We start from the raw sequence: 26,772 nt of genomic DNA, 5'->3' as shown, positions 1-26,772 counted from the left end.
TCAAGGACACCCTGCAAATGTAAGTATGCGAGAGTATCGCTATATGCCCGATATTTTATCTGCCCGTCAGTGCTGAGTGGTCCGTTGTGGGAATATCATCTCTGCCACCATGGTTCCCCACCCCGCTGCTTGGTGCTGGGCCTGGATAATTAAAGATTGATAATTTCCCTGGGGAAAGAAAGAACAAGCAGGGATCAGGAGTTCAGCCGCATGTCTCGGCGAGGGGGAACACACCGAAAATATATCTGCTGTTAGTTAAGCCTTAAATGGGGTCAGGTTGAATGTTGCTTGGGGCGCTCTCTGTTCCCTGACTGATGTGGGATGAGTGAGTCTCAATGAGAGGAATACTCACCTCTCGTTCGGCTGATATCTCTCATTACCTGACTGACATATATAAGAGTGGCCTTGATTTATCCTGTCATCTCGCCGAATAGTGCTGTTAAATTGTGTTTGTGTCAATAAAGGCAGCTCCCATTTATAGGCATAAAGCGTATATTGCGGATGAACCGAGATGGCCGTATCAACCCATCCGCGTTGTAGATGTTGCCCACAATTTCCTGCTTAATGCAGTCCCCTCCACGAGCAGGCGATTGGTAATGATGATTCCGTCGAGATCGAGAATGGGTTCTCCTTGATGCTGGTATTTTTCCACCTCTGACCTTCGCTAATAGAGCCGGGGAAGCCTGGAGCGACTGTTATTGACAAATCTGCCTTGTTAAACCCATCCTCAGCGCCCCACTAAAGAAGGGGCCACCAACGTTCTGCCTCAAGCCACCATTGTGACTCAATGCCAAGGCAGACTGACAATCCAAGGGGAAATATGACACAAATGTGCTCATAAATCTATTCAGTATATGGCACAGCCACGGGCAAACTAGTTTGGAGTCCGATCGAAGGAAAAAAAGAATGGGAAGGGGGGACATATGAATTTGTTTATATTATGCACTTTTTTTTCTTTTTCTACGTAATGAGCTCAGTACTGTGTTCTCTCATGGTTGCATTGCATATTCCAAAATAACTTTTTCACATGAATTTCAAAACAAGTGATTTCTCTCTTTCTCTCTCTCTCTCTCTCTCTCTCTCTCGCTCATATAAAATGATCTGTTGAATAAATGGAAGAGATTCTTTTACTGTGATAATTTTAATGTGGGATCTTTATTTTTCTGTGCCTTCGGTTATAGGATATGATTTGGACATGATGATGCGTAAACTTAATTCTTTTATATGCATGGCTAGTGTTCCTTTTTGCAGTTTTTGTTGTAGTTTTATTTAATTTTACAGCTTTATTATAATGCCATATGTCAAGAATGCATGCTTGTAATTTAAGAGCACATCCATGTTATGACAAACTAAAGTTAGATCTCTGAGCAACATAGAGCAGTTGGGTTTCATTCCTGAATGAATCAATGACTTGCTCATAGTTCACAGTGATTTTGAACAATTATTAATGTGACATCAACATGAACCTAGATTAATAAAGTATTGTTATTTGTTAGTACATAACGTCTATAGACTTCACCTCTAATGAGGTGTACCCCCTTCTCTCAATTTTTTTCTCTCTTCTGTCACACCTACAGAATTCTTTCCCCCTGCAGATCAGTCCATGGAGATGTGCCCTACATTTGACGCTTTGGCTCAGCTCTCCAAAAATGCAGGCCTTATCAGCACCACACATACATGCATGCCAAACATGTCTGGATTAAGATGCTGAGGGCAGCACTCTCACACATACCACGCACACACACTTCTTGCACTTTAGATTAAAAGCAAAGTGAACATCTGAGAGGGGGAAAAAAATCTAGTACAAGAGTTTAACCATTTACAGAATCTGTACAGATCCTGTTTTCCTGGAGGACCAAAGATAAGATCCAAGGATAGTACCATATTTTTTTTTTTTTATCATCTATATCTGTTTTTTTTGGATTGATATACTTGATGTGTATGTTGATTCCCTACTCATAGCCCTGTAGTTTCAAACCAAGACGTTTCACTCTTTCGTTGTATTGCGTTAGCCATCACCCATCTTCCGTTGTGTCTGACTCCGGCAGCCCGCTTATGATGTGATGACCGCTTAATGTCCAGTGAAGGGGGCTACTCTTCTTGTATTTGTTTTGCAGTCAAGGTGAGACTGACTCTTTAGGGCAGGATGTCCTCTCCGCTACACAACAGGCTGGCTGGGAGAGAAGACAGTCTGTCAGAGGGCATATCAGGAGCAGGAAGCAGGCCTGTCTGCCCCAGCTGTCCTGCATGAGTGATGACTTTTATGAAATGTTTCTTTATTCCTCTTCCCCCCCTTTTTTTTTTTTTTTTTTTTGGCCTGTTAGAATATCGGAGAGATGTGGCAGCCCCCCTCTTTCATTTTCTGTCCAGCGGTGCAGGTACGCAGACATGGATGGACACGTGCAGAGAGGCTGACTGCTCTGCTTAGAAATACTGACAGCTCACCTGGATGAGAGTCGACAATGCAGCAGAAAATGAAAATAATGCTGTTTGCCAAGCAAGAAATATGTCCTGTCACTGTCAACCTCTCGGCATGCTGGGATTGTTGGACAGGTTGAGGCCAGATTTTTTTTCTTCTTTTTCTTCGTTCTTGAAAGCACTTTAATGTGGCTGCTCTCCCCCCGCCAAGATCTCCATGGGTGTGAAGGAGCGTGTCTCATTATTGACTCCCCTTCATCCCTCCGCCCCCTCCACCTTCATCTTACCATTTCGTATTTCCACCTGGTAGCCTGATAGAGCTTTTGAGTCCGACCTGTCAAAAGCTGTCAGAATCAAATAGGTTTGAAACAACTCGGAATATCCAGACACAATGTTTCTTTTTCACTGAATCTCTCTGAATGCTGCAGTGAACAAACAAGCAGTGTTATATTAGAGTGTTTACCAGATGTGACAAACCTCGGAGAGGCTTTATCAGGGGGACATCTGGAGGCAAAACAATAAAGGGAAATGAAAATGAATTGATGAATGAAAAGATAATGCTGTAGTTCTTCAGATGACATGCATGACTAAACCCTACCAACGTCAAACCTTTTCCTTGGAGGTTATTTGCAAGACAAAACAACCTCATCCTAACAACTTTCTGCAGCACTCGATAAATAGCTTACAGTAATAGTGCAGTATGCTTTCCTTACATAATTTTGACTCCGCGCATTAGCTGACTCAACACTCTTTGTTACTTGTTTTTAATCGAACTAAAACAACAGTCATTGATTGATAAATTGTTATTTATTCATAGTTTTTTTGTTGTTGTTTTTTTTTACTGGTTTTCCGGAGGAATGTAGTGCTGTAAAATCAACGGCAAGCTTGCATCACGGTCTGGTTTTATTTGGCACCCACTTTTCACAATCGAATCAAATGCTGATGGATAAAACCGAGTCACAGCCAACATTTTTCTCTCTTTGAATAACTTGTTTCATTCAATATGACACATTATGGCAGTAAATTGGGTTCTGTGTGCTGTTTTATGTTCACTTAAAGGTGAAACCAGTTTTTACTTGTTGAGGACTGATTTGGTGGTGCTCCAATTTAGTTCCAGTGCTCCATGAAAGCAGACGTTTGCTGTTGTTGATGGTGACCCCATTTCTTTTGGAATAAATAGAATGTACGTGATAATGGATGCAACCTGGGCCAGGTTTGCAGTACTGTTGCACACGGACCACAACAAAGCAGTCATATGTATACAGACGTAGTGTTGTAGAATTATTATTATTATTTTAAACAAGCATTGCTACTAAAATCCATAGTTCCAAATCCATTTATTTGTGGTAGTCCCTCTTCCCCAATTTCTGAAGAGAGGTTGATTCAGACTGGTTAGCTTCCACAAACTGAGCCATCAGGAGATATTGGAAAAGGCTGTTGAAATTTGTTTACATGTGCACAGATGTCTTATTTAGTTGTCTGGTTTTTAAATCCAGGCCCTTTAGCCAGTAAATGCCCATTTGAATGGGTGGCCAGGTTTCTGTGTCTTAAAATCATTGAGAGGTATGCTTATAAAGGAAACTGACAGACACCTTTTTTTCCTCCTCCTCAATACTAATTACTTTTTCAAAAACCACTTCCATCCAATGAAAAAAGATTGGTCTCTCGGAAGAAACAAGGACATAAAGATTCCTTTTTTGACACACGGCAGTGGCATTGGCCATGCAAAACATCACAATTTAGACTCATCATGGATGTCTTTGCCCTTTTTAATCCCAACTGTTTTATGTTCTGTCACTCATTTCCATGAGAGCAACTAGATAAGAGTGGATGTTGGCAATTTTCAGGCTGTCTGTTGTTTGCAGTCAGGCAGAGGTGAGAGACAGCTGAAGAAAAGCAAACCTCATGCAGGAGATGACCTGGATTTGGCTCGAGCTGTGAAAGGAAACCGAATTACAACTTGTCTGTGCTTGAGTGCTTTCTATTGGCCGCTAACAAAAGCATTTACAGGCCCAATTCCATCTTATTTTGTCCCCACTTCTTTTTTTTTTTCTTTACCATTAGACTTCACAATCTACGTTCTTCTTAAAATGTTTGGAAGTTTCTGTGAGCCGCATGATGCCACCGCTTGCCCTTTATTTTAATGGCTTCGCAGAAACATTCATGATACTTTTTTTTTTTTAATGTTTTGAAAAATGATCCTTTAATGAGCAATATCATTTTTACTGTTGTTATTTGTTGTGTGCTCGTTAAGTGTCAGTGATAAACATGGTGTCTAACCACCTGCAGCGTCTTATCTCGCAGCAATATTTGTCTCCACATTGGTGGAGTTATTAAAATCTCGCTCCGTGTGGGGGAAATGTATTGCAAGCCACCTTTGTTTAGCACTGTAGTTTCCCAATAACATCCCACAGTGCAGCACTCAGCTGCTGTTGCAATGAGAAACAGGCCTTAACTGAGCCATGATTAACCACAACTAAAGAAGTCACTCTGAGCACAATTAAATGACTGAAGTGCCAAATAATGATTAAAAAAATATGAATCTAATGAAAGTAATATCCGGCACTTTATATGTAAAATCAGCTGCCCCCAACAGATTTCCCAAGCTCACGATGCACTTGCTCGCCTCGAATGCAGTAATTTCAGTGATTACAGCCTTACCAGCTAAATGCTGTTTATGTCATTTTAGCCACTGTGGTTAGTGGCTGGTGAGCATGGGGTGACTGAGAACACATGAGTTTTGACATAGTTACATCTTAAAAATTATAACGCCAAATAATCCTAATGTGAAATAATAGAGGCTTCTTAACAAGATATGCTTAATGCGTATCTTCCAAATAAGACTCAGATGTGACCACTAAATGTATATTTATTAAATGAAAAGCTTATTAACATAGGCTAAAAAAGAAGGATTTAATATTAAATAATGAATGCTAAATAAGCTTCATGAGATTTCATTAAAATAAATGAACATGTCACTATTTAAAATGCATAGTATTTTTTATTTTTTCAAAAGAAAAGAGCAAGTAGAACTCTGGAATACTGGCCTGATCCTTATGGTTCATCCTTGTTCATATCACTGACAGCCAGTAGGACAACAAGGTGGACTTTTGTTGGAGTCAAAGGTAGGCTCTTGTAAATATCATGTCTGCCTACCTCTCCTTCATCCTCCCAGGCTGCTTTAGACCCTACCTTGGTTACCGCACTGCGCTCCAGCGGAGTCCTGCTTCACAGATCAGCCTTTTTATATACTGTAATTATCATATGATGTAAGTAGCAGCTTGTGCTAGTTAAAACAGATGGTGGATCATTTCAAATCCCATTTTTCATGTTTGCTATGGTTATCAATAAGACTGCAGTCCCCAAACCTGCTCTGACCTTTGTGGCTGGTGGCGCATGTCATGTGCAAAATTGAGATCAGGTGCGTGACATTTTTCAAATCACGGGATAGGGGGAGAAAGGTCCTTATCAAGGCTGTCAATCATGACTTAGTGTATTCCCTGACACCCCACCCACACAAATCAAATCATCTCCGGTAGGGATCACACAACACACAAGGGCTGTTGTTGATCCTGTAAGCTTAAATCATTTACCAAGTTGAAGGAGGTCCAGTCACACTTTGGCGGCTGGGTTCTTTAATATATATAGATGTATTTTTTTTATTATTTTTTTGTCTTCACGGGTTCTGTCTATATCTGTGCACTCATACTGAGTTGCTGCATTGCAGGCTGAAATGCCACGCTGACAATATAAGCTGCTCCTTTCATGCCAACTACTCCCTCATATGAATTGAAATGGGTAAACTGGGTCATATTTTATTATCGGTTGTTGTGCCAGACTGTAATTCCGCTATTGCATCAAGGTATTATTATTATTATTATTATTATTATTATTATTATTATTATTACTTATTTTTGTTGTTGTTGTTGTTGTTGTTGTTGCTGCTGCTGCTGTTGTTATTATTAACAATATCATTTTTTAATTCAAATATAATTCAAATTATTATAATTATTTATATATATTTTTTAAATACATTTTAGTAGTGGCGAACAGCTGCAGCAGGCCGTGATAGTCCTTTTTATTATTTATTATTATTATTTTTTTTTGATGTTGAAACGCGTGAAACGGTCTACCTTGATAGGAGGTGAAAGGAATCACACCACTCATCAGCCAGCTGTGAGAATCCATTAGTCTTTGTGAGACAGACCTTAAGGACACCATCAGGGAAGTCAAAATCTTGAGCTCCATGATATTTATAGTTTGGTCGTGTAGAGTGGGGTAAGCTGTGTCATTTTTACTCAAATTGTCCTCTAGGCAAGGAGAAATGAGATAGCAGGAAAACTAATGCTCCTAATTTTATTACAGGGTAACTGGTATCTAATGAATGAAAAAAAAAATCAACATAGTGCCAAAGAAATTAAATAAGTGGTTCAGTGACATCTTATCAGGGTTATTAGATTTCCATAATAAAATATAATATTTTCATAATGTAAGAAGTTAGTTTTTAAGGCAACATTTAATTTAACATGTTAAAATGTGTTAAAATAACAAAAAATTTTTTAGATAAAACTGGTTAAAAGAACATTGCTAAATATAAATAAAACTAAAAATAACATGAATATCTGATTCCAAATAATAACAAAAACTATAATAGTATCTCAGCGATGCTATAGTAACACTGCAACTTACATGCTACAGGTGACAGTACTGTGTCAAGTGGTTTGTGGAGTTATTTTAATAGTAAATCCCATTTGTTTACCAAAAAAATAAAGTTTGCTTAATTTAAAATAATTAAAAGATAAATTTATATTAATGTTGTATGCCTTCATTTGATAACCAGAAAAATGTAAATACACAGAATTTCTGAAAGGGAAAAAAACATTTCACATAAGGCTATTTAAATAATTTTTTAACTAATTAAGTTGTTTTTATGCATTTAAATAATTACAAATGCTAAAACACATAATTAGGTAACAATTAAAAAAAAAAAAAACATTTCATAGGACCCTAAACATGTTATATTTGGCATATTTGTTTTTGCAGTAGTTTTTGGGAGGTTATTTTTCCTGTAAATATATTGAGATATATTTTATTTTACAGTAGGCTACTTTTGTGTGATTGTATATTATAGTATAGGTAGGATGTATAATCTATATTATAGTATAGGTATATGCATCACAATACAACAGAATATAATTATCTATTTTTAAATATATGGCCACATGACCATAATTACTAGGATAGTGACGCAATGACACGTCTTACCCCATTCCCTCATACTTATGAAGCAGATTTTGAACTAATTATGTACATGAATCGCCAACTTATGTAGCACCGGGACAAGTTTGTATCGCTTCCGTCTAACTATTTTTTAGATGTGACCTTTCCTTTACATCTAGGTGATTTGCATTTTATTTTCCTCCTTGTTTTGTTCCGTGATATGAAACGGCGCAGTGTGATCCATATTCAAATATATTAAAATGAGTAGCAGTGTGTTTGCATGTGAAATTGAGAAACATTGTTGGGGTTCAAAGCCTGGTCCTGTGCATGCTGATAAGTAAGGGGAGGGCCAGGCTCAGCGGGAAGCCTTGTTCCACTTTGCAAATGAAAGGGGAAAGGGCAAACAAAAAAAAAAAAAAAAAAAAAAAGATGGTGACCATAGCACGGTTTCGTGCAATACGCAGCCAGCTGTCACTTTGTGACTTTGATACTTGTCTCCGAGCAACAGGTTGAATGCTATAATCAGAAATATCAGGGATGTAAGTTCTGCTAGGAAATTTTAATTGCATTGTCATGTGAAGCCTTGTCTTCTCAAAGTTAAGAGAACAGAGACGGATAGAGAGAGCGAGAGGGAGAGAGAAGAGAGCGAATCGATTGTTGCTGGCCAAATTGATGCAGCGTTTGTCTGCGAGCTCACAGCAGATAAAGCGAGGGCCGCTGTGTTTGTCTTCAGGTGGCCTTTTCTACGTGTGCCACATTGCCATTTTGATGTGTTAAGTTATAATGGGTGTCTGCCATTCTCTGCTAGAGTTGCCAATAAAATCTCAGGAGGAGGGGATTAGGTGTCCTGCTCTGCTCTCTCCCTTCAGATTCTTTTTCTCTCTTAGTCACCTAAGGCCGGCGTGTCAGAGCAAGGAGCGGGGGGAGCTTCTGTCATGCGGAGGTCAGCCATCACTCTTCAAGTAAACAGATCTGAAAGCAGAGAAGGATTCCATGTCCTTCCCTGTTTAAAGGTGTAGTTCACCCAGTAATACAAGTCTTGCTACTATTTACTCAGCCTCGTGTAGTTCAAAACCTGGATTCCTGCATTTTATTTTATTTTATTTTATTTCATTTTATGTGTGTTCATCATACAGTTTATAGTGAACATGGCCATGTATCTTCAAAATACAAACACAGGCCTTGGCAGTGCAAATATTTCACTTGCATTTGTGACTTAAAACAGATGTGTAAAAAAAAAAAAAAAAAAAAAAATTGTAGGAGCATGTATTTGATAAGAACAAGTAAAAAGTCAGTTTTGTGAAATGTAAAACCTTAAGTGTCTTAAATAGTGTAAGAGAATGTCATTTAGATGGAATGGAAATACTTTGATTATTAAATGAATCAGAAGGCTTTAACTGAATTGTATAAACATATAAAAAATGTCAGCAATTTTCATTGCGTCCCTAAAGTTCCTTAATGTGCTCCTAAATATTTCAACATAGTAAACGTCAAGCCCTGAAACATCAACAAATCGTTTCCCTCTTACTCTAAGCTATCATATGATAGTTTTATGGTGTTTTGTCCCTTTTTGGAGTTTGACAGAAGTGGCCACCGTTATGTTGTATAGATGAGCTGTGGGAATATTCTTTAGGTCTATTTTTTGTGGGGGGAAAAAAACGGAATAGATGAGCGCGAGTAAATAATGACAGATTTCATTTTTGGACCAATTATTCCTTTAACGTTTTCAGAGGTCCACCAGACTGTGAAATAGCTCACACAATAGTCTCTCTTCACACGTTATGAGAAGACACGCTCGGAAAGTTTAGTGAACCTTAATCCAGTTGTTCCATAAACGGCATTAACAAAGCGCAATGTATATATCTTAACCTTTCTTTTAAATAATCGTAAGTGAAGTCCCCTTAATGAGTCACATACAGCTTACTTATTGATTGTCTCTCTCTAAAGAAAGAACAACCAGAAAGTGCAGACATCATTTCATGACTTATTGATGTGTTAAGAGGCAGCAAGCTAATAACACTGTCTGTTCACTCGCCTCTCTCTCTTATTCCTATCTTCTCTACTTAGCGTTAGGGTACTATTAAGCTTTAAAGATGGGGTATGCAAGAAGAAAGCCTTATGGGCACGCAGCTTGTGGCTGTTAGTTATCCGGTTATGCCAAGAGTCACAGAGCTCCTTAGGTAATGGCTATTAAATTGAGTCGAGGCACAGAAGCCTCCTAGCGACACGAGGACTTTAGAAAGGCAAACACTACTCCACCCCGCAGCCATTCGGCTGAGAAGGCTTGGAATGGGTGTTACATCCAACATCTAACAGCTCATAGGTTCATCGCATTTTTAACTAAATCAAAAATTTCCATTAAGAAAATGAGACCTCATTCTCCAATACTGATCTGTTTATTTTAGGTGGTTATGCAGTTTGAGATGTTCAAAAGGATGTTTCATTGTATGAAGGTCTTAGAATTAGCCCTTGTCAGATTTAGAACGGCATACATCAGTGAAAGCTGACTGATGTTAGGATGAAGGATCACATGAATTGGGTCATAGCGTTGAAGGACATTTTACCTACAGTAGATAAAGAAAAGTTGGATTTTGTTTGCATGCTCTTATGTTGATTCTCAGAAAACCACTCGGTTTAATTCTTAGTGTGTATTAACAATTACAGCATTCAATTCATATCCATATTGCAAAATAATCAATAGAATAAAGAACTTTCTCCAATTCTCCAATCCAGTATTTCGCCGAAAGATTTGCAGTACGGCTTTTATTTTAAATTGTGACTCACCTTAAAAAAAAAATACTTCAACTCATGTCAAATATTTTGTCAATTAAGACATGCTGTTCGTATCAAAGGCATCTAAAATGTGTCATAAAATGCTTATTTTGTTGTTTGCTATAATGTGAGCGCAATAATCCTATAAACAATAATGCTGTGACCTCCCTAGATACTATTTCAGCCTTTAGATTGTAAGATTATTGGATTTTAGCTTCTCTCATATAGCCACCAGCGAATGTTTCATACCTGGATAAATGGAAAAGTGTTTTGTATGTAGGAAAATCTTTGAAATTAGAGAGAGAGAGAGAGAGAGAGGGGGAAAAGGTAATAAGCAATCACCGTCAGATGGAGGAGGTCCCATTCTTAATTTGTTTATGAGACTATTGTGAATATCACATAAAATATGAAATAATGCATGGTCTGGCTTCTCTGTTTGCTTGTGCCGTCTGTAGGGATTATGCCAGTCAGAAAAATAAATAAATAAGAGGCAGGCAGTTAATTCATCTCCCTGCTTGAAAGTCTCATTAAAACGCTGATGAGTTTAAGGATTGCCTGAGGTAGAGAGAGAGCGAGCAACAGAGTTTTCTTTATAGCTCTACAATCTAATGCTCGAGACTGTGCATCTGCTGGGTGCAAAACAAAAAGCAAATGGGCAATCTAATCTCCAATCAATACCAGGCACTTTTCTTTTTAAGCACATCATGAATATACACTTACTTATACATGTGTTTTCCGCGCAAATGCCACGGTCTGTGACGTCCGCACGCGACCGCGCTAAATGAAGACGGAGCTTGCAGGTGTGGGAATTGATCTGACCTTTTTCATTGGTGGAGAGATATAAATCACTTTGTATGGACTTTATTACGCTGTTAAGGGGGGACACAGGCTATCCTAATTTCGGTAGTAATGTTGGACCTTAGTACCAATACACGCAGAAGGTCACGCAGGGTGAGAACAATCTATTTTAATAGACACCGGAGTTGGCAGTGTGGCCCGGAACTGTGTGCGCACCGTTCTGATTTAAACACACATGGCTGACAGCATAGAATTGATCTTAAAGAGCTGTTTGCAGCCTGGTGCTTCACTATGAAAGTGCAGTTGGAGAGGCCTCTTCAACTTGCTCGAATTCCTTGGAAGACTCAAAAGCTTTGCTCGCCATAGATACCGAGCGCTCAATAAAAAAATGGACTAGTGCCGCTCAATGCAAATGGATTTCTGGCAGATCAGTCAGATTCCACGTGTCTAGTGCTTTGGATTTAAAATAGCCAATTTTAATCATCTTCTAGTTTCATCTCGCCTTAATTCCTCAAAGAGCCACTGTCCCGTGGCTAGCAGAACTCTCACGGAGATGCTTAAATCATCTCATTGTCATGTATTCATTAAGGGCCCGTTTTACTGCTGTTTTAAGATGACAAGACTGTGAGTGAAGATGCTGGCTGTGATTCACTTTGGTTTATCATCAGCGTGAGCGGCAGGGGGGCTGTGAATCAGTGGCGTGTCGATAAGTAGCTGCATTCAGACCACAAAGCGAACAGAGATGACTGTGCTCTATGTTTAATTCCAGATTAGAGTCAAACAGCCTTTACCCCACTCACCCCCAAAAGCAGGCTGTCTGAACGGGGGGCGCTAATGTCCTTGAAGCTGCCTTAAATTGCACTTCCACCGCAGCTCTTTAGCTTTTGCCCACCGGTGGTGTGCGTGGAGAGATATCTACTTCTCGGCAAACTCCTCTAATGGCGCAGCTCTCCAGCATGGCTCCTTGGCCCGGGCCGACAGTCAATCAAGACTGCAGACTGCCTCACACCTCCGATGAATAGATCATTTTCATTTCAAATCCACCATTAATCAAGCTAGAGTCGCAGCAATCAGCAGGCCTGAGCTCAGGCCAGAATGCAGTACATGTGGCACCGCGCAGAGATGCATTGGGACTGGATAGGGAATAGACACACAAAGAGGAAAGCCACGGATGTAATTTCTCTACCCAGTACCTCCAGGCCCATGAGCCTCAGAGCTCCCTGCGAAGAGGATGAATGGTCAGAGGCAGCAAATGGCGTCGTTTCATGAGGAAATAGAGTCACGAAAACACAAAGCCATCTGTTTGTGAAACAAAATAACTTTGCATTTAACTGTTGAACTGAATTTACCTTTATCTGTCTGTCTGTCTGTCTATCTATCTATGTATTAATCTATCTGTCTGTCTCTCTGTTTGTCCTGCATTACTATATACACAGTGTTTCTTATATAGAGCAGTTTATGTATAGCAAACTATGAAAGTGACAATTGTTCATGTATTTTGCCATGACTAGAGCACTGCATCAACATCCAGGACCAGAATGATCCGTGTGATACTATATATTACAAAAAGATAGTATTATTTCTTAATAATAGTCAGAATTTAGTAAACATGGTCAGTTTCGCTGCTGCATGCACTTTCATGTGTTTTTTGGGCTGTTGCATGTGTCTAAAAATAACTCTTGGGTCTTACCCAGCCCTGTATCCAAAACAAAGCCAGTGTGACCGATCATCTAAAAGCCTCTTCCCCAATGAACAAAAGTCTTCATTACAAAGCCTCATTGATTATCCATGGCGGACATTTATGCAGCGAGAGCAGAAAACCCTGACACTAGAGGCTGTGTGTTTTCAATGCCTCTCATTTATTTGAATTAACTGTGTCAATGATGAACTGAGGCTTTATTCAGCCTTAAATCAAAGCTAGGAAATGGTCAATGAAGTCAGGTTTGTCCTTACGGTGAATGGTTCCACATTATGAGCGATCTATGAAACCGCTCAAATCAGCTCTCCACATCTGTACCTCCAAGCCTTTTTGTTTGTTTCCTGAAGCTGATTAAATTGTAAACTTGATTCTTATATGGATATTTGAAGGTTTTTATTTTATTTTATTTATATATATATATATTTATTTATTTATTTATTTATTTATTTATTTATTTATTTATTTATTTTTTGTTTTACTTAAAAGGTAACTAACTATAAGTTAACTTCATATTAAATGTGCCCACATAAGGGCAGATGCTCACTCTCAGGTCATGATGTTTCTCACAGAGGGAGCTGTTGAGCTAGAAATAAAAGCAGTGACAAAATTGCTGCAGATAATCATGCACAATGATACATTCACAATATATGCACGCAAAGAGAGCATGAAAATAAAATTTTTTGAAGCAAATGGTAGTTTGAAACATTCAAAATTGTATGCAATTCCTCCACATTTTTTGTCTTCATTTCTAAAACATTCATGAAAATGAAATCCAAAAAGAGCTGCATGTTTGTGCACATGCTGAAGAGTAGGTATGAGCAGATATTTTGTATTTTGTAGCAATTATATCTATATCATTTTTTTTTTAAGAATCTAAAGGTGTTTTACAAGGTTCAGTATGAATGTCATAGATATAGATATTTTATTCATGGACTTGCCTTCCTGCATTGCATTACGGAGACATGCTTATATCCACTGCTTATCAGCCTCACAAACAGAGCTGAAACTCTCCTCTCACTGAAATGTCACTCAGCTGATGGACTGTGCGCCTTTAAGGTCTGTTGCATGCACCATGTGATAGCATATGACTTTGAAGCTGTGAATGAGTGTGACTGTCTACCTTTCTCTCACCTAGAGCAGTTTCAGTTTTCTCATTTTATCCCAGTGTGCTTCGCTCTTGAGAAGCAGTTTGTGCGATTATCTCAGAAATACCAATAGTTGAAATCCTTCTCTGCAATAAAAGTATTCCTTTACAAGATATACGCTGTGTGATGGTCGTTAGCCTGAGTTCAGAGAGGTGATATTAAACAGTAAGTTGATGTTCAAACAGTGATGGATGTGTCTGCCCTCCTTGCTCTGTCTGTATCAGACTTTATGAATACCGATCCACAATTCCCTTCAAATAAGCTAATCTGTGAACTCTAGTGGAGTAATAAGCAGCTGACTCCCACTCTACAAATGCTGCAACATTTTCAAAATCGCTTTGGTATTTTAAGCTATCAACTTACCTCCCCTTAAGAATCAAAGATGTTATTTCCTTTGTACATTAGAGATGTGGAGAGACAAATGTAAAGTGATTGAAGAAGTTTTAGTATCATATGTGTTGGGTTCTGAGTTCTTCATCTGTCTATCCATCCATCCATTCATCCTTCCATCCTTCCATCCATCCATCCCTTAAAATGATAAAAACTGACAGCAAAGACATGCATAATGTTAAAAATGTTTTCTATTTCAAACAAGTGTTGATCTTTAGAAAATACTCTCTGTCTGTCTGCCGTCCAATTGTTCTATCGATCATTTTATCTGTCTGTTGGTATTCTGTCTATAGTTTTATTGTTCTCTTTCTTTCTAAAAAAGGACGAAATAATTATATCAGATGATTGTGTAAATTGCTTACTAGAACTGTATGCATACTGATGTTCTTTTGAACATGTTGGATTTAAACATTGCTTTAATCATATTATGTTTTTATTTTTGTTGTTGTGATATTATATATATATATATATATATATATATATATATATATATATATATATATATATATATATATATATATGCACTGTCTGTATACACAATATAATATATATAGATGCTGTATTACCCGGCTATTTCTAGACTCTCTAAATGTATCTTACACTTCCCTACTTGTCAAAAGCTTCGTCAGAGTTCTAGTGTGCTAGCGCCCTTAGTATTTGCACGATCACCCAAGGGCATGTGGGTAGTGAAGCAGTGGAGGACAAAGGTGTGTGTTTACCTATAAATATCCCCCAGCTCCACAATCTGTTCACTGGTATTCATAACACATAACGTTGGCCCACCCACACCCTCTACCCCCTGCACCTGCACAGCCCAGACCAGACTTCCCTCAGTGTCCCCCGAGGCTCAATATCCAGACAGACCCCGTTCAAGGTGTATACCTCTGTCAGTGGTTCATCCCTTTCTGTTTTCCTTCTGTGAATCTCTGGAGCTACTCAGGTAGTTGTTTATTTGGGCTGTCAGGAGCTGGGCAACCGATGTGACTGGTATCACTCGCTGCTCGTTAGACAGTTTTGCGATTCTGCCCAGTGGCGTGTTGTAAAAGAACTACAAGTCACGCATGTGTGTAACTTGAAAGGCTTTCGGTCTTTTCTTTGCTAGAGGGCAAAGATCGATAGGCCTGCGCAGGTTTCTTTACTGCTCGCCCTCTACTTTTTTCCCTCTCTCTGTGTGCGAGTCTGATTTCTTCTCTGTTCCCAGGGAATTGTCAGCACCTCGGGTTGATGTCTAAACTTTCTCATATATCAAAATGTATTATAATTGGCTCCATTTGTGTGTCCCTCTGAGATGCGTGCGTCAGCTATCTGTTGTCACAGCAGCTGCCAAGAGCAATATGTTTTCTAAAGTGTATGAGTGAATATGAATTCCATATGTGTTTGATACAGATATCTGCCTTCTTATAATAAAAAAAAATATAATAATAATAATAATAATAATAATAATAAATCATCTCCCTTTCAGGTCAGAAAAATGGTTGGATCTCTGACCTGTGAATGTTACTTTTTTTTTCTTTCACATTTTATCTATTATCTTTATCTGCAGTTTGAGCCAAGTAATTGCATCCAATCCAGGTCCTTTTAGAGCCTCGGTTGTGAAGGGATGTCATTGAACCTAGGAGCTTCTCACAATAGAGTGGCGTTATCGCCTGGCCAGCGCTGTTTACAGGATCCTAAGGGATGCTGAGGAGAGAAAGAACACTTTTATTTCCAGCCTCACCGCTCCTGTATGGCAAATCCTCTCCTCCAAAATGGGCATCCGTTAAGGAGAGCGGACAGAGGCTGACTGTTCCCAATCACATGCTTGATGGCCAGCGGCCAGCATAGACGGAGCTCACTAGTGTTTGTATTGCATGAGGTGTGAAGTCGATGTGACGTGAATGTGAATAGGTAATCTAGAATTGCTCATCTCATTCAGCGGGGAAAATGGGATTTGTTTATGGTTTTATGGTTTTGTTGTTTGATCCATTTCTTTCAAATGTTGCATGTTAGTAGTAGTTTGCAGTGAATGACGTGGTGGGGGATTGTTTATATTTCACTAACAATGGATTCAGTGGTATTAGAGTGCCCCTCCTCACGGAGGCCTTGTTGTCTTTGTTTTATCCCTTTTTATTTACTCTTAACAATCCAGAAATGTTTTTATTTCATCAGCTGGGATCTCCTGTGGCTAGCAAGCTCATTTTGAAGCATATTTCAACCTTAAGGTTTTTAAGTACAAAAGCTCTCAAATGATCAAATCAGTCAATAAATCCTTAATTATGATTTGCAAAGTGAGGGATTTAAGGAAAACACATATTAAAATAATAAATGGAGCGCACGTAAAAGGATTTGTTGCTTTTTTCCCTCTCCATCCGATTAGCACCCCATTGATGGCGACTAGTAATTATGCTAAGCACAAAACGCATTGTGGATTTGCACTCTTTCTGCATTGGAATTAATTGATTCCTGCATAAACTAGACACTGTTTGGTTTCTGTGTTTAGTGATATTAATGTTTGAAAAAGTTATTAGTATTATTATTAATAACATTTTTACCTGTAATATATTTTTCACATTTGCTTCAATTAATCTATTAAATAAATACATTTAAAAATCCCTGTTTCAGCGTTTAACGTCACATATTAGTCATAAGACAGCAATTGCATTGCATATCATCATTATGCAGTGAGATCTCAGCTCTTTTGTTCTACCTGAATGGCTCTTGTCTTTCCATACTGCTAAAGTATATATGCCAAGTATACGCCATTACTGTGCTGTCTGTTTCCTATTATCTTCACTCAAACTTAAGTGCCAAAAGAGTGCTGGCAGATGCACAAATGTTTTCTAAACAAACTGAAAAGATTGAACTTTCCATTAACTAAACAGAAAAGCCTCGAAATTGCGGTGAAGTCTATGAGTTCAATGCTTATAGAAGTAGCTTGCTTATTTAGGGGTTATTATTGTATGTGGAGATCAATAGTCCTCAGCGTGCTTCTGTGAGGATGTATTGTTCTTTAGTACATGTTGTAAAGATTGAAGTTTATCATCTGTTGATGGTTGTCCAAAGAGAGGCATGTTTTTGTTATGAAGAGAAATTATTGGAAGAACTACATTTTACCTTCTAAAGTTAATGAGGCAGAATTGGAGAGGGGATAGTTTGGGTATCTGTAACGTCTTTATTTTAAGGGTCTCCTGAGCCTCCAACTCATTACATACCAAATTAAAAGACGTAATCTGGCTGTACCCTGTTCTGCTTTCTTCTCCCCATCAAACTTTTTGTACAGGATGAATGCGATGAACTCCAGTCTAATTGGAGTTTAATGAAAGTTTCCCACTTTCCTGCCAATTATCGGTGTACATACAGTATGTCAAGTGATGGACAATAGCTTTCATGCATAAACCTCTTTAGGTACCTCATCACCATCTCTCTCTCTCTCTCTCTAGCGCTCACACACTCGTCCTCTTCTGTGTCTTATTCATACACATTTAATGGATGCATATATACTGTCCGTTCATTCAAGCATTAACTCTCTTGTGTAATTCAAATCCTTGCACACAGGAGGATAAAGAAGCAATAATTCTATTGTAAACCACTTAATGGTTGTTACGGGTGACCTTGTCTTTTGTTATATGCTTTGTTTGCCTTTGTTGGTGGAGATTATTTAAATCTCAGATGCCTTATGCTACACTTGGGCATCCTGCTCCCAAATAAATCTCAATTCACGTTGTATCATCCGAGCATCACAGCAACAGCAAAGAAATATTGATATGCCTTATCTATAAATCTTACATGGAAATGGTGCCCTCCAACAAATGGCTGACAGTAACGCTGACACCTTGGCATTACAGCTGATGATTTGGTATTTTGCAAAGCGCATCTTCTTTCTTTTTTATGACAAGTGACGTTACTTCATGGCAGTTTATGGCAAGAGGAGACGGGAAGGGGCTTAATGAAATAGTCCTCGTCTGTCCCCTGATTCTGAGAATGAATATCGCACAGAGGAAACCCGAAAAGAAAGGCAGGGCTCACAGGCACTAAACCCTGACTGTAAATCTTTAAAACTCAACCAGCAAGGAGTTTGTCTTATTGTGTAATGCCATCACAATGGGCACTAATGCTGTCGAGTCCTTGATCTTTCAATTCACTCAGATCTCGGCTCATGCAGTGAAGGTATTCACATGCAGGTTTTCACCATAACAACACATTTGAGATAAAGAAACAACTTTTTTATGATTCCGTTTTAGTTGAGTGAACTGACTGGCCTTGAAGAGACTATACATAGACTAAAAAATAATAAAAAAATAAATAGCAGAGATGGAACGCTGAAATGAGCCTAGTCTGAACGTGCCACAACTAAGCGAAAATTGAATGCGGTTTGAATCTTTGGTAATGAAAACTAGCCAATAGCCTAAATATTTGTTAAGCTGAAGAGGTGCCGAATGTTTGTGCATACACTGTTGGTGGGTGTTATGGAAGCACAAGACAGCAGTCATTAGTTTAAATTGCCACGTCCCAGAAATAGTTACTGCGAATAGGACAGGGAATCTTTTTCAGGGCTATCTTTTTCCCCCCTCCCCTCCAGTTCATGTGAAATGAGCATATTCAAGTTATTAATGCGGCAGTGCTGGTCCCCTGTAAACAGTGTTATTTTGTTGTTAATCTTACTAATGATATCCCAAAAGGATGCCAGTCTTATTCTGCTTTTGCTTCCAGCAGGGCTCTCTATTAAGAAGAGGAAAGCTGCTTCTGAGACAAACAAATTTATTGCTGAAAAGCAGAAACTGACCTATAACGAGCCCATACTTTCAGATGAACATCAAAAGAAATATTAACATTTTCCTCTTTTATTAATTTTCACATGCAGTACCACACACTGTTACCACTCCAACTTTTTTATAGCTATAATAACGTTGAAAATCCTGATTGTACTGGACACCGTGGTATTATCCTATTTATTGTAGTAATTAAACTAAGCAATTAATTTCTTAAGTGCTCTCACATTGGGAAATGAAGTATCTATTCATAGATTCTGTATGCTGTGTGGTGCTAAATCATTTTATTTTGTGGTAAACATGGGGTCTAGCCAGAACAGAGAAAGGTTTCTATGTAGGGAGCAGCTTTCTGAGTCAGAGATGAACCCTCAGAAGTGATTGATTACATCTGTGTGCCACACTTGTTGCGCTCCTCATGGGAGATTTCAGTTGATTCCAATAGAGTTGGTCATTAGCATGTAGCTTAGCTAATGATCAGCATGTCAGGCACAGATCACATAAAAATGTGGTTTAATTGTTGTTTTTTTAATTCGACTTTTGGTGTTGATTTGAATTGTATTGTTTGTTATTTGCACTACTCTTCTAAATTTGGTGTCAGTAATTCATGTGGATTTTTGTTGGATCTTTCTATTTAAGTAATAGTTACCTCCAAAGGATGCGTGCTCAGTTTTAGAACAGAGCTGAGATTATTTTTTCATTTGGTCCCTGGTGTTTTTGTTTCATCAGTGGCGAGGCCTGTGAAATGAGCGAGTCAGTGCTGTTATTGGCTGAACTCTGAGAATTTATGAGCTAGTTTTTTTTCTCACCCTTGCTGCTCCCCGAGTACCTGGTCCAGAGAGGCACACACCACTAGCTTGCCTATCCATCTCCATCATCTGTCTGCCCACAATTCTCTCGCTCACCCCCTATAAAAATCATTGCAACATGCCATTAGAGTATTTTAAACCAATAGAGTTTTAGCTTTTGAAACCAGTCTGAGAAGCTTGTAGCATCATTGAAAAAGCTTAAACTTGTGTGCCCTTGCCCTCTCGCTCGATTTTCTTGCTTCTGTTCTCTCACAGGGCCTGTCCTCAGACAGAGTGTTAACCTCAGCTTTGTGAGCCCTGATTAGGGGACAGTAAATCCCCAGTTGTGGGTTTCCTCCAGCATGCTACTAATGACACGGAGTCTACCCTTTATATTGTTGTTAGTGCTTTGAGTAGATTTGTGGCTACTACCCAATGTCCTCTTATTTTGAAAAGTTAAAGCAGATGTTATTAGCACCGACCTCGGGAAATAACAGGGACTGAATCCCAAAGCTTAGCTAACAAGACTTAAAGAAATTGTAGAGTGCACTATACAATACTGTTCAAAAGTTTGGTGTTATTTTAGTTTGTCAGTATTTGAAACAATAATATTGTGAAATATTATTACAATGTAATTTTTCCCCTTATTTTTAAGTATATTTTAAAATGTGGTTTATTCATGTGACTGTAAAGCTGAATTTTCAGGAGCCATTACTAAAGTCTTTTCTTTTCTCAACAAAAAATTATCATCATGTCGGAAACCATTAACAGTTATATTTTTTTTGTGTAAATTATGATACTGTTTTCAGGATTCTTTTACAAATAGAAAGTTGTAAAGATCAGCACTTGAAATGGATGGATGGATAGAGATAGATATAAAGATAGATAGAATGGTATATACAGTGTATTTATTAGTGACATTATTGTTTTCCCCATTTCTAACTGTTGATACTTTTGACATCTCTTAATATATAAGCTGCAATCTGCACCTTTGTTGCTTACTCAGAATGTCCTCACGTCAACTCTCTTGAAGAATGGTTGTCCACTCTAAGACCCATACAAAGCCTCTCATGTCTCTGATGAGTCAGAGCTTTGACCCTCTCAGGCAGACTTTGTGCCATGATCATTCGTACCGTGTGTATCAATAAAGCTAAAGCCATACACCAATCACAAAACAGCGCCACGACTGCGTCCGCATCCCTACTGATCCCCCTAAGACACTGCTGGCGCTTTGAAGTCCAGACTTGAAAGGACTACAGTGAGTGCAGGGAGAGATGGAGAGCAGTAAACAGTGATTATGTAGAGATTAATGAAGCTGAACCCATGCTGACGCCACTCAGCCTCCGGACAGCAGCCGCAGTCAGCAACTCCAGCATCACTTCAGTGCACCTGTCCACCTGAGCACACCTGCAAGATTTACAACACAGACCAGCCAATATACGCTGGAGTACAGGGTGATAAGAAAGTCAAGCCAGAAAGTCCATTTGAATAATTAGAAAGGGAAATTAAGTGTATTAGTTACAGTATACTTAAGTTGTTGGTTGTGAATCATATGGATATTCAAATTAATTAATTAATGTTTTTATTTATTTATTTTAACTGAAATGAAAATTCAAAGGCAAAATGTATATATTCTTTGTGAAAATGTTATATTATTTTAATATTGACAAAATATGTACATTTTTATATTCATGTATTCGCTGTATTACAACATTAGATTGTTGTATTACCATTGTACGGTAGCTTTGCAAGTTACTGGATTTGTTATTATTTCATTTGATATCACTACAATACTTTATTTGTTTTAATATTACATTAGATCTAAATATACATAGGTCAACTCATGTGTGCACTGTTGTTTTTTGTCCTCATTCCAAAAATTAGTGGTTGATGGTTTCTGTTAACTGATATATAAAAAAAAAAAAACAGTAGCATTTGATTCTCTGTATTTTTGCTTGCATTTTTTTTTAATGCTACATTCTTTATAATGGTGTTAATGGGTGATGATTCCAACTGAAGTTGCCTGAATCATTACTTCTGTATGTTTCATGCATGATTATTTAGCAGTATTCAATGTGGCATGTGTTGCCTCAAGTAATATTGTCACTGATCAAAGTCTCCAGAGTTTAAAAGTTGATATAGAAACCCTTTGACAGTAGCTTTAGTGCAGTATTTAACAAACTTCATAACCAAAGATTTCTGAGGGCTGAGTTAGGTGCTGGACTTAATATGCTTGTCAAGATGTTGAATTTTATAGAAGAGCACTTGAGTTCATCAAACAGGATGAATTAGGCAGGCAACTACCGCCTACACATTATAGGAGAAAAAAAAAAAATGGAGAGACTTAAAAAAATAAATAAATGCATAAGATAACATATAATGAAGCTCAACTGTACACTGTGTCTCAGTACAATTAAGCATGAGCTCATAGACTCGAGTCATAAAAAAAAAAAAAATTCTTGGATAATTATTTATTTGGTCACAAACTATTCAGCATACCCATCCATCGTTTGTTTATGTTTTTTGTTTTTATCTGACTTTTACAGTATCTGCCCAAATCCTGAAAGCCAGCCTGGACACAATGGAACGGCATATTCAGAGGCTGGAGAACGACATCCAGAACTTCCCCAAGACTGATGACAAGCAGGATAAGTTTGTTGAAAAAATGTCAATATCCTTTGAGCACATTTACTACTTTTTTCTCCTATGCTAAAAAGTTTTAAAGGCTTCTGTGTTTAATGAGGTGCTGAGGTTCTTTTTTCCAGTAGCTATGAAAAAGATTCATTCTTAATCAGTATTTTTGTTTTGTTTTCCATTTTCTTACTACAAACATTTGGGGTATCAAACGTTTGAGGTCAGTAAGATTTATTATATGATCAGCAAAAGTGGTATTTATCTTAAAAAAAAAAAAAAAGAAAAGATTATTTTAAAATGTAATTTATTCCTGATTCCTGATTCATATTCCTGAAGCTGAATTTACTGCAGCCATTAATCCAGTCTTCAGTATCATTCTGTCAAAACAGTCTGTTAATTTAATGCTTTGGAAACATTTCTTATAATTACCAAAATTATATGAAAAAATTTTAAGAAAAGTTTTGTAGCATTATTAATGTAATTACCGTCATTTGTTCCTCCATAAAGGTATTAATTTCTTAAAACAATTTTTGACCTCAGACTTCTTTTAAACATTTATATAACACCCATAAATCTTATCGTTACATTTTGTTGTTTTTCAGAAATTATATTTTGATTTAATCTATTAATAAATATAGACTTAATAGGTTTATAAAGTCAAATGTATCTTGTTTTAGGAATGGTTACATGTTTTGACCAGAAAATAAGGCAAAAATCCTGGATAGGCTTGGATAGGCTGTCTCAAAGTGAGGTGTTTATCAGCGTTCTCCTCGTCTCTCCAAAGGGAGTTCATCTTGGGTTCTATTTATACTGCACAACTTTCTCCCCACAGACTCGAATGGAGGGCTTCTTAGCCTTCTACACTTATAACCCCATGCTGATTACATCTGCTGACCAGCCACTGCCCCCCTCACGCCAACTTTCTAAGGGCTATCAGCTCTCAAAGCACCTCTCCCATTTCGATAACAGAAACGCTGCCCTCAAATCGAATTAGATGCTACAGCACTTCTCAGACTCTGCGAAGTGAGGAAGTTATACACTTGTTTGACTTTTGCTTTCTGGCATGTGAGCCAAAACAGAGTCCAATGGTGCTGATTTAGGCAAGTTCGACTTTTAAGCCGGTTCTGAGCGACGGCCTGACTTTTATATACCCCCGTTCCTCAGTGGTGTTATTAACTACAAGAACGAACCATTAATCAATGACTTATCAAGTCTGAGAGTCTTCCCATATGTTCCCCAAGCACTGGAAAGACAGCAGTTAACCTTATTTTAGCTCTTTGTTCACAAGCTTAACGTTGAGATTTATGGGGGGCTTATGTGGCACTTTGGGTGGCATAAGAATAATAGCCCCAGCACACATTAAAAATCTGTTCCTAGTAAAAGAGGGCTGCTTAGGTTTGTATGATTTAAGAACAATGAGCTGCTCTCGCCTGCAGTGCGGCACGGAAAAACAAGCCAGAATACCTCTGTGGCCTTAGTGACAGTATTGATTAGCAGGACTCGGGGAGGATTGGAACTTGAGTGAGGGGAAATGGAGAGGCGTGGATCCACTGCGGCAGCACCGGGGCCTCACTGCGTCCCCGGAGGATTGTAAAAGCCAACCGGGCCCCGAGAGCAAGCGCGGACGCATCTCGTCCCTGTCTCGCCTGATCTGTCATCAGAGCCGGCGCGCAGCCTAAGCTGAATGCAGTCACGTCCGTTTGATGATTCGAGAGGGATTTTTTAACAGCAGAGGAAAAAAAAGCGAGTGAGAGAGCCGTGGCTGAAAGGGAATGGCTCCACCCTCATTGTTTCTCCCATTCGCGACTCGTTTTCAGAGGCGTCGGAGCCCGGCCGCAGAGATGCTGACTGACAGCACGTTCAAACACAGCTGCGCCAGCTCTTTTGCGGATGACAGGGCAGACATTGTCACTGAGCTAAAGGAGGCCGAAAGCTATTTCACTCGGCCATTGTGGACAGCAGGCTAGATGTTATAGAAGAAGTGATTGAATTTGTGAACATGGAGCCGGTTGGGGGTGTGCGCGCTTTCTGCTAGATGTGCTCCATTGCTCGCCGTACAACAGGCTTCTTGATCGCCTTTTTATGTGTTTGACCTTAATGTGACCTTTTGACAAATGACTGTCAAGTGCAGATGCTATTTTAGAGCCACAGTGCAGGAAGTATTTCAAAAACATTCGCTGTTGAGAAAGGAAATTTGCATGAATGGGGAAAAAAGACAGATGTTACCGTGTTTGCAGTGTTTTCTATGCCTGTAGATACTCATTCAAATCACACTACTACAGGTGGCCACTCATAATCTTCAGATTTCTTCCTTTTTATGAACTGTATAGCCTTGAGATCCGTCTGATTTAATCTACCCTGAAATCACACTATTCTCTCTCTCTCTCTCTCTCTCTCTCTCTCTGTGTGTGTGTGTGTGTGTTTTTACTCTCTGCTGCTCCAGGGAGACCCAACACAATACGATTGTGGCGTTTCATATGCAGAACATTTGTTTCTTTTCAGTTTTCATGGCAGCTCAAACTGCAGATTTAGAGCCCTGCCAGTGAGATAGTAGGAGAGAATGAACTACTATGTACCAAATTTTATGAGATAAAAAGCCTTTAACTAGAGGGAGGCCGTAAGAGAGAGCGGTAGAGGAATTTTGCCTCGGTAGGTGTCAGCTTTTTTGGATGTAATAATAGCGGTACACATTTCACACCGCTCTGAAACTGTGGAGGGGACATTTTGCAATATTAAAAAAATCTCACCAAATAAGGGAATATCATATTAGATTCCTATTAAGGTGCTTAAGACTCTGGAACAAATATGCATTTATTAGCTTACATGGCGATGCGCCGTTGATATATTGATCCATTAAATAGAAATGATTGTGGCAGCAAATCAAGGCTGGTTTCAGAATGCACAGAGCACACTGTTGCAAGAGAGAAATAAACTCCTGATATGCATAAGGTTTAGTTTTTAAAGTCAAATAAAGGAATTTGCTTTTATTACCAACTGCTCAATGTTCCCTCTTGCAATATGAACATGCATATGTGAGAGTGTGTTTATCTAAAGTATTAGGTCAACTATGGGAGAGTAGTTACAGATTCACTCCATCTGCCTTGTATACATTATTTAATCTGTTTTTAGTACCAAAGATCCCTGTGCATCATAATTCACACTACTTGCTAACAATGAATGTTTTTCCCCTTCTTCTGTTTTTAGTTTAGGCATGCTTTGGAGGATATTATGTGTTGTTTGTATTGCGGGAATATCCTCTTAAATGCATTCATGGTGAGGATGGGGAGTTTTTCATTACATAAAAGCATTTCATACACACAAGACACTACAGCATACATTAAAACTGAATAGTTATTACAGTCCTCTGCTTTAAACCGTTCTAAATAACTGATGTAATGCTCACAGAGTAGCTCATACGTGCAGCTCTTATCGGTAGGAATGCTTTATTTTTTCCACTGTTACTGTAATGTATGCAAATGACTGAGTAGGATGTTTGTTCAGCAGTTTAGTGATATCTATCTATCAAAATTAATGGCTCCCCACAAAGACTTTTAAATGAACTAGCGACCTGCCTGGGGTCCCGGCGTACTGGAATCTTAATGGAGAGCGGAACGGTTCCAGCGGCATTTGGCGGCCGAGTTTTGACGGATGAGGGGGTCTGTCTAATAGATTTTGCTCCGCTATAATTCAGTGGGCTGGTATTTAACTTAACCTTTGTTCTCTCTAGGGACTGAAAAACACCAATCAGCTGGCCAATATCTCCTGCCGCCACCTCTCTAACGACAGAGCCCATGCAGGAACAGAAAAGTTCAGATAAATACAATGACTTGTGTAAGGAGCTAAGATAGAAAATAGACAGTTCTGTATCTATCATTTAATTTGGATTAAATGAGCCATGTTTGAAGTCATTAAATACTGATAAATGTATGCCTGTGACCACATATGCCTTCAGCCTTCAGTTTGGATAATCAACTATTTAATTATATAGTTGATTCAGTACTGTTTAATAATATTTGTTAATTATGGTAATTATAAGTAATAAGTGTCATAGGGTTGTAGCCGCCTTAGGAAAATAATCAAGCCGCTCAGAATTATGGCTTCTTTTAATCTCAGATAAAATATCGGACTTTTCATTAGACCTTTTAAATATTTCTTACTTTTAT

The 26,772-nt window shown here is 38.5% G+C and overlaps 1 protein-coding gene across 8 annotated transcripts in view; it reads left to right on the top strand.

Annotated features, from left to right (window-relative positions):
- The window catches only part of diaph2 (diaphanous-related formin 2), a 381,616-nt gene that overhangs the window by 259,834 nt on the left and 95,010 nt on the right, over positions 1-26,772 (top strand). For all 8 annotated transcript variants that reach the window (XM_026280881.1, XM_026280882.1, XM_026280884.1 and 5 more), the window contains one exon: positions 22,522-22,646. In XM_026280881.1, the coding sequence (XP_026136666.1) occupies positions 22,522-22,646 (125 nt within the window). The remainder of the gene's footprint in view (positions 1-22,521; positions 22,647-26,772) is intronic.

This window comes from Carassius auratus, chromosome 14, assembly GCF_003368295.1.
Source record: "Carassius auratus strain Wakin chromosome 14, ASM336829v1, whole genome shotgun sequence".
Taxonomy (NCBI): Eukaryota; Metazoa; Chordata; class Actinopteri; order Cypriniformes; family Cyprinidae; genus Carassius; species Carassius auratus.
This window is presented reverse-complemented; position numbering and strand designations above follow the sequence as displayed.